The sequence below is a fragment of the Salvelinus namaycush genome, chromosome 16 (assembly GCF_016432855.1).
Source record: "Salvelinus namaycush isolate Seneca chromosome 16, SaNama_1.0, whole genome shotgun sequence".
Classification (NCBI taxonomy): domain Eukaryota; kingdom Metazoa; phylum Chordata; class Actinopteri; order Salmoniformes; family Salmonidae; genus Salvelinus; species Salvelinus namaycush.
This window is the reverse complement of record NC_052322.1, coordinates 6,152,619-6,167,896: the sequence shown is the minus strand read 5'-3', so window position 1 is coordinate 6,167,896 and position 15,278 is coordinate 6,152,619. Positions and strand designations below refer to the sequence as shown.

General features: G+C 43.5%; 1 protein-coding gene across 1 annotated transcript in view; it reads left to right on the top strand.

Moving 5' to 3' along the window:
* Positions 1 to 15,278, top strand: part of LOC120060591 (espin-like) — an 83,534-nt gene that overhangs the window by 66,638 nt on the left and 1,618 nt on the right. The window contains 1 exon segment of the mRNA XM_039009966.1: positions 12,963 to 13,042. Within this exon segment, the coding sequence (XP_038865894.1) occupies positions 12,963 to 13,042 (80 nt within the window).

Here is a 15,278-nt window from a genome sequence, read left to right as displayed (position 1 = left end):
GGTTGTTGCATGAGCTCTAAGAGGAGGAAAGTAGGTCTCCAGTGTTCCTTTCAAGTGTTTAGGGTTACGCAATGGCTTACATGCTATCATTTTTACCCAGCCTGTGACCTTATCAGGATGTAAACAATGCACACCTTTCAGAACAGATTAGGAGCTTGTCGAATAATGATAGCGGGGTTTGTATTCAATGGAAATGAATTATGATTTTGTTACTGTATTGTTTTGCATCTACACTTTCACATGTTCATATATTCACATTAGCAAATAAATTGGTTACCAAATTATAATCCTTTAGATTGTTGATAATACATAGGGTACAGTTATACATCTCATCACACTTTTGAATTTTTTTTATACACTACCCTGACTAAAAGTATGTGGACATCTCCTCGTCGAACATCTCATTCCAAAATCATGGACATTAATATGGAGTTGGTCCCCCTTTGCTGCTATAACAGCCTCCACTCTTCTGGGAAGGCTTTCCACTAGATGTTGGAACATTGCTGCAGGGACTTGCTTCCATTCAGCAACAAGAGCATTAGTGAGGTCAGGCACTGATGTTATGAGATTAGGCCTGGCTCACAGTCGGCGTTCCATTTCATCCCAAAGGTGTTCAATGGGGTTGAGGTCAGGGCTCTGTGCAGGCTAGTCAAGTTCTTCCACACCGATCTCAACAAACAATTTCTGAATGGACCTCGCTTTGTGCACAGGGTATTGTCATGCTGAAACAGGAAAGGGCCTTTCCCAAACTGTTGCCACAAAGTTGGAAGCACAGAATAATTTAGAATGTCATTGTATGCTGTAGTGTTGACATTTCCCTTCACTGGAATGAAGGGGCTTAACCCGAATCATGAAACGGCCCCTAGACATTTCTACTTCACCATAACAGCACTTATAGTTGACCGGGGCAGTTCTAGCAGGGCCGAAATTTCACAAACTGACTCGTTGGAAAAGTGGCATCCTATAACAGTGCCACGTTGAAAGTCACTGAGCTCTTCAGTAAGGCCATTCTACTTCCCAATGTTTGTCTATGGAGATTGCATTGTTTGATAAATGTGTAAACATGTGGCACCCTCCTGAATTACCCCCAGATGTTGGCAATCTTGACATTGGATTGCTTTCGTCATTAGAGATCAACAGTGTTAACGGTTTGCCTGTAGCATAAAACGTGCTTTTCAAGAATCTCCTTTAGAGCCTGAGGTGAGTTCAAGGGTTATTTTTCTTTTTAAATTGGACTTTTTGGGCATACATTTTTATAAAAGTGAAGCCGCTCCGAATACCCCAACCAAAAACAACAACCCTCTGTTTGTTCTCTGCACCGACCCCATCCCTCTAACATACCCACCCACTTGCCAACACATCTACAGACCTACCTACCCACCACACTTGCTTAACCTATTCACCTGATGTGAGTGCAAAACAACAATAACAAGCAAACGTGACACAAGACAAACATTCAACAGGTACTAGTAGGGACAGGCGGACAGGACCGGACATGTAGATAACATTTCATAACAAATTTGACATTTGCCTTTGGGGGAAGTAACCATGTTGTAGGAAAAGATTGTTATATGGGGTGAATCTTAATTGGCTATGTCAACCTGATTAGACACCGATACCATTGTTTTATAATAATAATAATAATTAGCTAAAAATAAATAGTAATAGCAAGTTGGGCGTTAGAGGAAACACTACGGTGGGGATCAGCTCATCGGGAGGTGAGTACTGGGGTGCAGTTTGTTGAATGATTTTCATTTTGTCTTTGGTGGATGCTGTCATTTTTCCCTTTGACGTGGCCATTGAAAAACAGAAAATTGGTTTCTGTTTTTCCAGTTGAGTAATAGTGTGTGTAGGGAGTTTTTTTTTTTTGCTGATTGTTAAGGCGATTTGAAATGGACTGATGATGTTTGGGAGGCAGGTCGGATGATGAGACATCTCCAAGAAGGCAGAGGGATGGGGGGAGGGGAATGCTGTGACCCGAAAGGGTGTTATTTCTTTCCAGAACTGAAGGGTGGTTGGACAGAGCCAGGTGGCGTGAAAGTAGTTCTCTGGAGTGTTGTGACTAGTGTGAACGCATCCAATTGTGTGCATTTTGTGTTGAGGGTTATGTGCTTGGTGAATTTTGTGTTGAGGGTTATGTGCTCTGTGAATTTTGTGGTGAGGGTTATGTGCTCTGTGACTTTTGTGTTGAGGGTTATGTGCTCGGTGCATTTTGTGTTGAGGGTTATGTGCTCGGTTATGTGCTCTGTGAATTTTGTGTTGAGGGTTATGTGCTCGGTGCATTTTGTGTTGAGGGTTATGTGCTCTGTGATTTTGTGTTGAGGGTTATGTGCTCTGTGACATTTTGTGTTGAGGGTTATGTGCTCGGTGGATTTTGTGTTGAGGGTTATGTGCTCGGTTATGTGCTCTGTGCATTTTGTGGTGAGGGTTATGTGCTCTGTGCATTTTGTGTTGGGGGTTATGTGCTCTGTGAATGATCTTGTACTGTATAAGTTGTGTGCTAGGGTTGTTAGTCATAACTGAAGATGTTATTGCTGATTGGTTTCCAGAAATTGATATTGGGTAGTGATTGCATTCTGTGACCGGTAGAGAGAGATTGGTATCTGGTGGCAGGTAGCCTAGCCTAACCGAAAAGCGTCGACTAGGACTAGGTGAAAAATCTGTTGATATGCCCTTGAGCAAGGCACTTGACCCTAATTGCTGCTGTAAGTCACTCTGGATAAGAGCATCTACTAAATTATTAAAATGCCAAATGTTTTTTATAGGAGTCTGTATAATATGGAGAATTGTTTATTTTGATTTGGCTATGCCTGCCAGCTGTTCTAGTAGTGGTGTTTGAAGGAAAGTGTTTAATAGATTGATTTTGGTTTGCAGAGATTTTTTAAATTGGAGATATTGTAGAAGCTTTCACTAGCGGTTGTCATATTTCTAGATTAGTTCAGGGAGTGGTATTAGTGAGCCATTTTCAAATATGTGTTGTAGATGGGTGATTTCTCGGTTTCCATGAGTTGAACATGGGCAGTTTCTTGTTGATTTGAAACCCTGGGTTGTTCCAGATTGGGGTGAATTAATTTAGTGCTGGGGTGTAATTTGTGATCTTATTGATTTTCCACCAAGCTGTCGGAGTTGTCGAGATGATGACCTGGTTTTTGAAGCAGTTGGGGTTCTTTATAGTCTGGTTGAGGAATGGTAGGTCACTTACAGAGTGATTTGTTGAGGTTCTTTATAGTCTGGTTGAGGAATGGTAGGTCACTTACAGAGTGATTTGTTGAGGTTCTTTATAGTCTGGTTGAGGAATGGTAGGTCACTTACAGAGTGATTTGTTGAGGTTCTTTATAGTCTGGTTGAGGAATGGTAGGTCACTTATAGAGTGATTTGTTGAGGTTCTTTATAGTCTGGTTGAGGAATGGTAGGTCACTTATAGAGTGATTTGCATTCTTTGTTCTATTTCTAGCCAGGGGTTTGTTGTTGATTGGGATACATTTATTTTACTATGTAGTGGAATTGGTTTGCCAGATGGTAAAGTTTAAAATGTGGTGCAGTTAGACCCCAAGATCTTTAGGTTTTTGTAATGTGGACAATTTGAGTCTTTTTTTTTTCTTTTTACATTAGAATGTATTCATCTTAGTCTAGTGTGTTGAACCAGTTAACTGTAGAAACGTAGAAATGTTGGATGTCAGTCTTGCCGCTACAATGGGTCTACCTGGAGGAGGAGACACTTGTTTGTGTAATTTAGCGACTGTATAGAAAGTTGGTATCTTAAGAAATGTCACATTCTCTTTTTGGTGATTTGTCCTGATTCCAAACAGCTTTCCACTGTGGATGAGATGTCACAATTCAGTTTGCGATAGAAGTCACGTTTACATAGTTGTTGGCGACATTTATTCACATAGTCACATTTGTTTTGTATGCAAATCCCTCCTACTTTGTCACTTTTTTTTGTAATTATAATCGAAGGATCTGACTAAGTCCTTAAGAGCTATCCTCTCGTCTCTACTCGGGTTATCATAGGCTTTGTGTTTCTGTCTTTCAGTAGGTCACCTACATCATTTTCAACAATCCTTCAGAAGGTTTCTATGGACGCATTGCATTTGGAAGGAGGTATGAATTAACTTCTTGCTCTAAATATGGTTCTCTCGGTACCTCAGCTGGGTTAATGGCTCCAACTCCTCCTTGACTCACGGTAGGGCAGGTACGTCTATTGATTAGCGTGGTAAACCTATGTATACATCTCACTGTTGATGACACTTCAAGTGGAGTCATGTTTCACTCTTATCAAAGAACTCAAGCAATCTCAGATTATGGAAAAACTTGAATAGATATATCTGGACGTCAAAGTCATTAATGGGTACAAATGATAAGCCCTTATTGAGAACACTAAGTTGAGCTGATGTCAGGGTCTTACTTGATAAGTTGAACACATTTAGCTCCTGTTGGACTGGGGGCCCGTCCTGGATCTCAATTGGTAGGTGTCGCGGGGTGGTAGTGGATTTCTCCTTCCCCCAACGTATGGGTCAAACCCTCTTACGTGCTGGGGTATGTGTCCTCGACATTGTCCCCGGTGTCCCCCCCCTCTGTTGTACAAAAAAACACTCATCGTTGGTAGAGGAGCCAGAGTTAGCGCTGTCTGTGGATAGTTGGTCTGCAGAGGGAGAAGAAAGCCATGAGAAAACTAGTTTAGATCAGTCATGGAAATAAGTGCTGAATACAAATTGGCCCCCTATTTAAAAAGAAGATGGAGAACAGGCTATGAAAGAAAAATACTGGAGTTTTGGTGCAGATACAGCCAACTACCGCATAAATAATAAAGTGATATTGTCAAAACGATACTATACAATATATCGTCAGATTTTTTCCCACATCACTACTGTTCATGATTGGCGCTCTAATGTTTTGTAAAAGGTCATGCAAGGCTCCCCATACCCAACTAGCCCTTTAATCCAAGCTACAGTATAATTTGATCCATGCAGTAAGACTAAATCGAGTAGGAGTATAGTACTTTTTTTTTTTTTGCTTTGTCGCACTACTTAAGTACCACACCACAAAAAGCCAGTCAGTCGATGTGGGTATTTTAACATTCGTCAACCAACATTCCTCTACTGCAACAGACACCCATGACAGCAAAGATGCATTTTGTCATAGCGTTTTCTCTTCTTCCCTCATGTCCAGATTACATTTTTCCCCCCTGGACTATTAACCCTTTTACTGTCATCTGCTGTCATGCTAGCGAATGTGGAACGGTGACTTATACTGAAGACATAAGGAGATTACTCCTTACAGTGGACGACTTCCGATCTACTTTCAGCCAATTGGTTCGAGCTGGGATGCGCCCTCGTACAGGCTGGAGTCAAGATTGTGGACTGGATACATGGTTGAGACTGAGGGTACTGTCTAGATATTCGGAAACCCAATAGACAGTTATCTGCGGCAATTTATCAATGAAAACACCGGCCACCCAGAAAAATATTCATTATTAATTTAGAGAGAATGATTGTCAACTTAAATGGAGGAGATGGAGGAGATAACCAAATGACATAAAAATAAACCCTGTCCTGTCCAGTGGTTTTAACTTCTGTAAAAAATATAATGAAAAAAGGATTTAGATTAGATAACAATTCAAGTAGCTAAGTCAGGGGTTCCCAAACCTTTTTGGCCCGCGACACCATTTTAATATTAATGTTTTTGTGACCCCACCATGTTAAAAAAAAGTGTGGCTGCAACCCTTATAATTTAGTGTATTCTGTGCTCACAACCCAGGATGAATTCATAGTCTCCGGCAGCGTTCGGACCTGCCGATCTGCGGTCAATAAGATGAACTCAGCTTATAAGCGTCCCTTAGCCAAATCAGATCTTACCGTGAAATGCTTACTTACATACATTTCTAAATCAACAATGCAGAGTTTTAAAAAAGTTTGCTAAACTAAAGGAAAAATAGTAACACAATAAAATAACGGTACAGTTGCGTCCACACCCTCCATATGGAGCCTCCGACCACATTTTCGATTCAAGCATAAATTGACTTTTAGTCTAGGCCTCCACAATGGATTAGTTCACTGAGATGGGCGCAAATATATATATATATACACACAGTACCAATCAAAAGTTTGGACACCTACTCATTCCAGCGTTTTTCTTTATTTCTACATTGTAGAATAATATTGAAGTCTATGAATTAAGACATGGAAATATATTTTAGATTCTTCAAAGTAGCCACCCTTTGCCTTGATGACAGCTTTGCACACTCTTGGCATTCTCTCAACCAGCTTCATGAGGAATGCTTTTCCAACAGTCTTGAAGGAGTTCCCACATATGCTGAGCACTTGTTGGCTGCTTTTCCTTCCCTCTGTGGTCCAACTCACCCCAAACCATCTCAATTGGGTTGATGTCTGTGTGATTGTGGCGGCCAGGTCACCTGATGCAGCACTCCATAACTCTCCTTCTTGATTAGATAGCTCTTACACAGCTTGGAGGTGTGTTGGGTCATTGTCCTGTTGAAAAACAACTGATAGTCCTAAGCGCAAACCAGATGCGATTGCGTATCACTGTAGAATGCTAAGTGTTGCTTGAATTCTAAATAAATTACTGACAGTGTCACCAGCAAAGCACCATCACACCACCTCCTCCATGCTTCACGGTGCGTCTCACAAAGACACAGCGGTTGGAACCAAAAATCTCACATTTGGATTAATCTGACAAAAGGACAGATTTCCACCTGTCTAATGTCCATTGCTCGTGTTTCTTGGCCCAAGCAAGTCTCTTCTTCTTATTGGTGTCCTTTAGTCGTGTTTTTATTTTTATTTTATCAATTCGACCATGAAGGCCTGCTTCACGCAGTCTCCTCTAAACAGTTGATGTGTCTGTTACTTGAACTCTGTGAATCATTTATTTGAGCTGCAATCTGAGGTGCAGTTAACTAATAAACGTATCATCTGTAGCAGAGGTAACTCTGGGTCTTCCTTTCCTGTGGCGGTCCTCATGAGAGCCAGTTTCATCATAACGCTTGATGGTTTTTTGCGACTGCACTTGAAGAAACTTTTAAAGTTCTTGAAATGTTCTGGATTGACTGATCTTCATGTCTTAAAGTAATGATGGACTGTCGTTTCTCTTTGCTTATTTGAGCTGTTCTTGCCATCTGAATCTGGTCTTATGTGGCAACATTTGAAATGGTGTTTTTTACATTAGATAAAAGTAGAGACTCAGAGCTACGAAATGCACTGCATTTTTGAGGAACAATGGGAAAGTAATTCTGCTTTGAAAGTTGATGAACATGTAAGCTAACTTTTGAGAAAATGGCCTTTAGTGAAGAGCTATTTTTTTGTCTGCACCCATTCAGCATCGTTCACATCCTCTTAAGCTTTACCCCCACCCATCTCGTTTCGCTCTTGGAGAGTTTAGAGCGCATGCTTGACGCTCTGGCAGATGATTTGTTTACCTCTGGATAACATGAAAATTGAAAAAAATACACCTTGATCTCTTCTCCCCCCTCTCTCCAGATGAAATCCTGTGACTAGAGATGTCTGGCCGCCCAACAACCTGCCAACTTGACCCCATCCTCTCCTCCCTTCTCCAGACCATCTCTGGAGACCTTACTTCCCTCATCAATTCATCCCTGACCACTGGCTGCGTCCCCTCTGACTTCAAGATGGCCAGTCGCTCCCCTTGTCAAGAAACTAACACTCGACCCCTCTGACGTTAAACTACAGACCCAAAGCTGACTCTCTCTCCTCTGTTCTCATCCTCCGACATCTTTCCGCTGCCTTCGACACCGTGAACAATTAGATCCTCCTCTCCACCCTCTCAGGGTTGGGAGTCTCACGCTCTGCACACTCCAGGATTGCATCCTACCTAACAGGTGGTGTGGAGAGGATCTGTGTCTTCATGTACTCTCACTACTGGTGTCCACCAGGGCTCGGTTCTAGGCCCTTTTCTCTTCACACCAAGTCACTCTGCTCTGTCATATCCTCACATGGTCTCTCCTATCATTACTATTTGGATGACACTCAACTATTCTTCTCCCCCCCCCCTTCTGACACACAAGGTGGCAACATGCAACTCTGCGTGCCTGGCAGACATCTCGGCTTGGATATCGGTCCACCACCTCTGCGTAACCTCGACCAAACAGCTGCTCTGCCTCCCGGGGAAGGCATGTCTGCTCCAAGACCTCTTCATCAAGGTTGACAACTCCACGGTGGTCCCCTCCCAGATTGCAAAGAACCTTGTCGTGACCCTGGACAACACCCTATTGTTCTCTGCAAGCATCAAAGCAGTGACTCGCTCCTGCAGGTTCATGCTCTACGACATCCGTAGAGTACGACTTTTCAATGCTAGCATGACTAGGTTTTCTCAATTTAACTCACCCAGTACATCGTTTGGCCATGGTTTTCACTTTTGGGACCGTTCCATCAGTCCTAATGTACCAACCCGTATGGTAAAGAATTATGAAAATCTGAAGAATCTTGTATGGCAGAAGATTATTTTAACAAAAATCGATTAAGTAATCTAAGTATCTGGCAAGTTTTTCCTTATGTCAGTGGCATATTTGTGTTAACTTATTTGCCATATATGACATGCATGATTTGAATTTCCTACATTGATATTGTATGACATATTTGAGACAAAATATGAGTCATCTATAAATATTACAGAAAAGGTATATGTTCTGACAATATAACCTATACAAAATAAATGCTTTCCTTTATGAGTTTCACATTCAATATATAGGGCTGCCCAAATGGCGCAGTGGTTTAAGTGGCGCAGTGGTCTAAGGCAGTGCTAGATGTGCCGCTAGAGATCCTGGTTCCAGGCTCTGCCGCAGCCGGCCGCGACCAGGAGACCCATGGGGTGGCGCACAATTGGCCCAGCGTCTTCCGGTTTAGGGGAGGGTTTGGCTGGCAGGGATGTTCTTGTCCCATCGCGCACTAGCGACTCCTGTGGCGGACTGGGCGCAATGCATGCCGACACTCGCCAGGTGTACGGTGTTTCCTCCAACACATTGGTGCGGCTGGATTCCGGGTTAAGTGGGCACTGTGTCAAGAAGCAGTGCAGCTTGTCTGGGTTGTGTTTCAGGGGCCGCACGGCTCTCAACCTTTGCCTCTCCCGAGTCCGTACAGGAGTTGCAGCGATGGGACAAGACTGCTTTCCCTCTTCTTCACCTCCTGCTTTCTCCCTTCCTCTTGCTCCTCCTCCTCGCCTCCCCTCCTGCTTTCCTCTTCATCCTCCTGACCCTCCCCTCCTGCTTTCTCCCTTCTTGCTCCTTCTGCTTTTCCCCTTCCTCCTCCTGCTGCACCGCCCTCTCCCCTGTTCTCCCTCCTTCGGCATTCCAGCTCCTGCTCCTCACGGCGGACTTTGGTTCTTTTTTTTTAAATAAGTGTGATATTTTGTGTGTCCATGTCAGACAGTGCAAGGGCTTTGAAATGGGACATACACATGTATATGAGACCTTGTAAGCCAAGCCTTCTATGTCTTGTATGTTTTTTTTATACAATACATTCTACATTTCTGTTCTGTCTAAATGTTACCCACCCATACAAGTCAGATATTACAATAATATTTTATGAAACTTGTATGTGTTTCTGCTGCCATATGTATTAATTACAAGTTCCAGGTAGAACATATAGAATAATTTAACAGAATTCTTATATCTTTTCCATATGGGATTCCCGCCCACCTGGTGTTCTGGGTGAGCGAAATTGAGTCCACCTGCTGTAGCTTTACCAACTTTACCAACCCAGAGATTCAAGGGGAGGAAAATGATATGTAGTGAGTAGACTTCTTTCCCAAATCATGGGAAAACAAAAATATAATTACTTGACCCCCTGGAAAGAATTAACAAAAACACTGAGCAAATGAAAATGCTATTTGGCCCTCAACAGAGAATACACATTGGCAGAACCACTGTGACTGACCCAAAATGAAAGAAAGCTTTGACTATGCATAGCCTGGCTCTCGAGCGGACAGGCTATGTGCACACTGCCCACAAAATTAGGTGGAAACTGAGCTGCACTTCCTAACCTCCTGCCATATTAGAGACACATATTTCCATCAGATTACACAGATCCACAAAGAATTCGAAAACAAATCCAATTTTGATAAACTCTCATATCTACTGGGTGAAATACCACAGTGAGCCATCACAGCAGCAAGATTTGTGACCTGTTGCCACAAGAAAAGGGCAATCAGTGAAGAACAAACACCATTGTAAATACAACCCATATTTACTTTTTTTTACTTTTTTACTTTAACTATTTGCACAACGTTACAACACTGTACATAATGACATTTGAAATGTCTTTATTCTTTTGGAACTGTGTGTAATATTTACTGTTCATTTCACTTGTTTTGGCAATGTAAACATGTTTCCCATGCCAATAAAGCCCCTTGAATGAATTGAATGAGTAGGTATGAGGCTCTAGGAGAATCTTAATTGAATACTCCTCACGTCCTCTTATCGCCGCCTCCTCAAACCCATTGGAGGAGAAGGTCACGGGCGGGACCTCTGGCTTTCTCATCCAATGAGTTTTGAGAAGGAGTCTTAAGAGAGCTGACATGAGAGATTCTCCCTCTGTGAGTGGATTTGATCAATTGGGTTTTTGTGTCACCTCTAATCTAAATGTCCATATTTTATCATGGCAAGAAAGGACACCATGTTCAAAGGACCATTGAACAATCCATATTTCAATGTCTTACCAAGTTCAGCTCACACGTGTATACAATAAGACACAGTATTGGTCTTTGCCTATCAGTTCATAGTATTAGCTCAAGAGAACTTCCATGCATTCCCTAAACAGCAACCGTTCTTGTTACTCGTCCAGGTATGTATGGATGCCTTCCGACTGCGGCCGCCACGCCTTTTATATGATGCATACAACCATGTAAATCTAGAATGGATGCTCCGCTGTTGTATAGGTTTCATTAAACTGGCTTTGTCTCACTTTCCTATTTTTACTCCCATTCCAGAGTTCCCAGGGGAACCTTAAAAAATGCAATGTGTAGAGAGCTAAGCTTACACGGATACTGTTGGCTAGGGCCAGTGAAACACTGTGGGGTGAGGGGGATAATGGATCTGTTGCCAGGTGAAGATGAGAAATCCAAGATGGCTCCCATCCTCTAATTAGGACCTGAAAGAGACAGGTTTCAGTGTGTCCACAACCTGTCTGCAATGAGCTGGGTTTCAGTCACTTAAAAATGGCTCTCCAAATCTCATTTTATTTGTCACATGCGCCAAATACTTACGAGCCCTTAACCAACAATGGCGTTAAGAAAATATTTACCAAATAAACTGAAGTCAAAAAATAAAGAGTAACACAAAATGACAATAACGAGGCTATATACAGGGGGTTCAGGTTAGTTGAGGTAGGGGTAAAGTGACTGCATAGATCCTAAACAGCAAGTAGCAGCAGTGTAAAAACAAAGGAGGGGGGGGGTGTCAATGTAAATAGTCCAGGTAGCCATTTGTTTAATTGTTCAGTAGTCTTATGGCTTGGGGGTAGAATCTGTTAAGGAGCCTTTTGGACCTAGACTTGGCGCTCCGGTATCGCTTGCCGTGCAGTAGCAGAGAGAACAGTCTATGACTTGGGTGACTGGAGTCTTTGACAATTTTTTGGGCCTTCCTCTGACGCCTGGTATATAAGTCCTGGATGGCAGGAAGCTTGACCCCAGTGATGTACTGGGCCGTACGCACTACCCTATGTAGTGCCTTACGGTCGGATGCTGAGTAGTTGCCATACCAGGCGGTGATGCAACCAGTGAGGATGCTCTCAATGATGCAGCTGTAGAACCTTTAGAGGATTTGGGGACCCATGCCAAATCTTTTCAGTCTCCCGATGGGGAAAAGGTTTTGTCGTGCCCTCTTCACGACTGTCTTGGTGTGTTTGGACCATGATAGTTTGTTGGTGATGTGGATGCCAAAGATCTTAACTCTTTACCCGCTCCACTACAGGCCCTCCTTTTCCTGTAGTCCACGATCAGCTCCTTTGTCTTGTTTACATTTGAGGGAGCGGTTGTTGTCCTGGCACCACACGGTCAGGTCTCTGACCTCTCCCCTATAGGCTGTCTCATCGCTGTCGGTGATCAGGCCTACCACTGTTGTGTCATCAGCAAACTTAATGATGGTGTTGGAGTCGTGCTTGGCCACGCAGTCGAAGGGTGAACAGGGAGTACAGGAGGAGACGCACCCCTGAAGGGCCCCCGTGTTGAGGATCAGCGTGGCAGATGTGTTGTTGCCTACCCTTACCACCTGGGGGCGGCCCGTCAGGAAGTCCAGGATCCAGTTGCAGAGGGAGGTGTTTAGTCCCAGGGTCCTTAGCTTAGTGATGAGCTTTGTGGGCACTATGGTGTTGAATGCTGAGCTGTAGTCAATGAACAGCATTCTCACATAGGTTTTATTTTTGTCCAGGTAGGAAAGGGCTATGTGAAGTGCGATTGCATCATCTGCGGATCTGTTGGGGTGGTATTCAAATTGGAGTGGGTCTGGTGTTGATGTGAGCCATGACCAGCCTTGCAAAGCACTTCATGGCTACCGAGGGTGGTAGTCATTTAGGCAGGTTACCTTCACTTTCTTGGGCCCAAGGTCAGCTGATAAGGTCTAGACCTGGGTTCAGATTTTTTAAGAAATTGCTTTAGCTTGGCTGGAATGCCAGATGGGTGACGTTTGCAGTTTTGTGACTACTCTATTTGATACCTTGCGCCAGGCAAGCTCAACAAAGCAACAGATAATGTATTTGAAATGTTTTTAAAATGGTATTCGATGCCAGGACAGCTCTTTACAGTGTATGTTTCAGCGATACTATGTAATCATTATAAAGGGTCCAAAATCAGGTGCTTCACCTTTTGTGAGCTACATCATTGGAGAAACAACAAAGGATGGGAAAAGTCTCAGTTCCTTGGAGGCTAATGGGATGACTGTAGTAGTGGAGTTGGGCAGGGACAGTGTTAAAAGCTCTTGTGTGTTTGGTCCTCTGCAGGTGGATGAGGAGGTGGCGCGCCTGGCGTCCATGCCAGGATGGCGGAGGGACATCATCAAGAAAAAGCTTGATGAAGAGAAGTGAGTGAGAGGTGGTGCTACCCATCCCATTCCTCCAATCAGGAGCTTCCACTGTTACGCCATTATCTCTTCAATGATTTGTCCTCCCTTCTGTCAATTTCTACGGTTGTTTGTCTGTTTGCCTTGGTTCATGTTTTTTCTCATTTTTTCTGTCTTTTCCCCCCTCAAGTTGGGTGGGTTGATAAAAAGTAATGTAGATCCTGAAATATTTAGAGCAAATAGCATATAGCTATCTACTGTATAACCACTATACACATTATTTTCTGTAGTCGTTAAGTAACATTTTGAATGCCATGCATTAATACTGTATTTCCTTAAATTCCCTTTTGTGCCTAACTTCTCCGGGTCGGGCAGGGAACAAAAAAGGTAAGAAAACATTCTATAAAATGTTCATTTATAATATGCCACAAACTATCATGATCTTGGTTTCCATCCAATTTGCAACAGATTTTAAACAGATTGGTGCCTTTTCCCACCAGAGGGGTTTCCATCAAACTGAATTGTTGCGTACAAAAGGTTGTGTGTATTGCGTTTTTTTTATTTTTATACTTTTGCAGTTAAATTCCAACGTACCGAATAACAATGTGTTATATAGAGAATGTACAATACCATGCACAATCATTTTGGATCAAAATTCGAAATACATTTCATCTTGATGTTCTGATGCCGTTTGGGCAATTTATAGTATAGTTTTTTTGTGGAGTAATGCAACTGTTTTTCTGTGTAATTTTTATGTTTTATTTGTGCTTCCCAGACTGTGTTTTTGTCTTTATATATATACACTGCTCAAAAAAATAAAGGGAACACTAAAATAACATATCCGAGATCTGAATGAATGAAATATTCTTATTAAATACTTTTTTCTTTACATAGTTGAATGTGCTGACAACAAAATCACACAAAAATTATCAATGGAAATCAAATTTATCAACCTATGGAGGTCTGGATTTGGAGTCACACTCAAAATTAAAGTGGAAAACCACACTACAGGCTGATCCAACTTTGATGTAATGTCCTTAAAACAAATCAAAATGAGGCTCGGTAGTGTGTGTGGCCTCCACGTGCCTGTATGACCTCCCTACAACGCATGGGCATGCTCCTGATGAGGTGGCGGATGGTCTCCTGAGGGATATCCTCCCAGACCTGGACTAAAGCATCCGCCAACTCCTGGACAGTCTGTGGTGCAACGTGGCGTTGGTGGATGGAGCGAGACATGATGTGCTCAATTGGATTCAGGTCTGGGGAACGGGCGGGCCAGTCCATAGCATCAATGCCTTCCTCTTGCAGGAACTGCTGACACACTCCAGCCACATGAGGTCTAGCATTGTCTTGCATTAGGAGGAACCCAGGGCCAACCGCACCAGCATATGGTCTCACAAGGGGTCTGAGGATCTCATCTCGGTACCTAATGGCAGTCAGGCTACCTCTGGGGAGCACATGGAGGGCTGTGCGGCCCCCCAAAGAAATGCCACCCCACACCATGACTGACCCACCGCCAAACCGGTCATGCTGGAGGATGTTGCAGGCAGCAGAACGTTCTCCACGGCGTCTCCAGACTCTGTCACGTCTGTCACATGTGCTCATGTGCTCAGTGTGAACCTGCTTTCATCTGTGAAGAGCACAGGGCGCCAGTGGCGAATTTGCCAATCTTGGTGTTCTCTGGCAAATGCCAAACATCCTGCACGGTGTTGGGCTGTAAGCACAACCCCCACTTGTGGACGTCGGGCCCTCATACCACCCTCATGGAGTCTGTTTCTGACCGTTTGAGCAGACACATGCACATTTGTGGCCTGCTGGAGGTCATTTTGCAGGGCTCTGGCAGTGCTCCTCCTTGCACAAAGGCGGAGGTAGCGGTCCTGCTGCTGGGTTGTTGCCCTCCTACGGCCTCCTCCACGTCTCCTGATGTACTGGCCTGTCTCCTGGTAGCGCCTCCATGCTCTGGACACTACGCTGACAGACACAGCAAACCTTCTTTCCACGGCTCGCATTGATGTGCCATCCTGGATGAGCTGCACTACCTGAGCCACTTGTGTGGGTTGTAGACTCCGTCTCATGCTACCACTAGAGTGAAAGCACCGCCAGCATTCAAAAGTGACCAAAACATCAGCCAGGAAGCATATGAACTGAGAAGTGGTCTGTGGTCACCACCTGCAGAACCACTCCTTTATTGGGGGTGTCTTGCTAATTGCCTATAATTTCCACCTTTTGTCTATTCCATTTGCACAACAGCATGTGA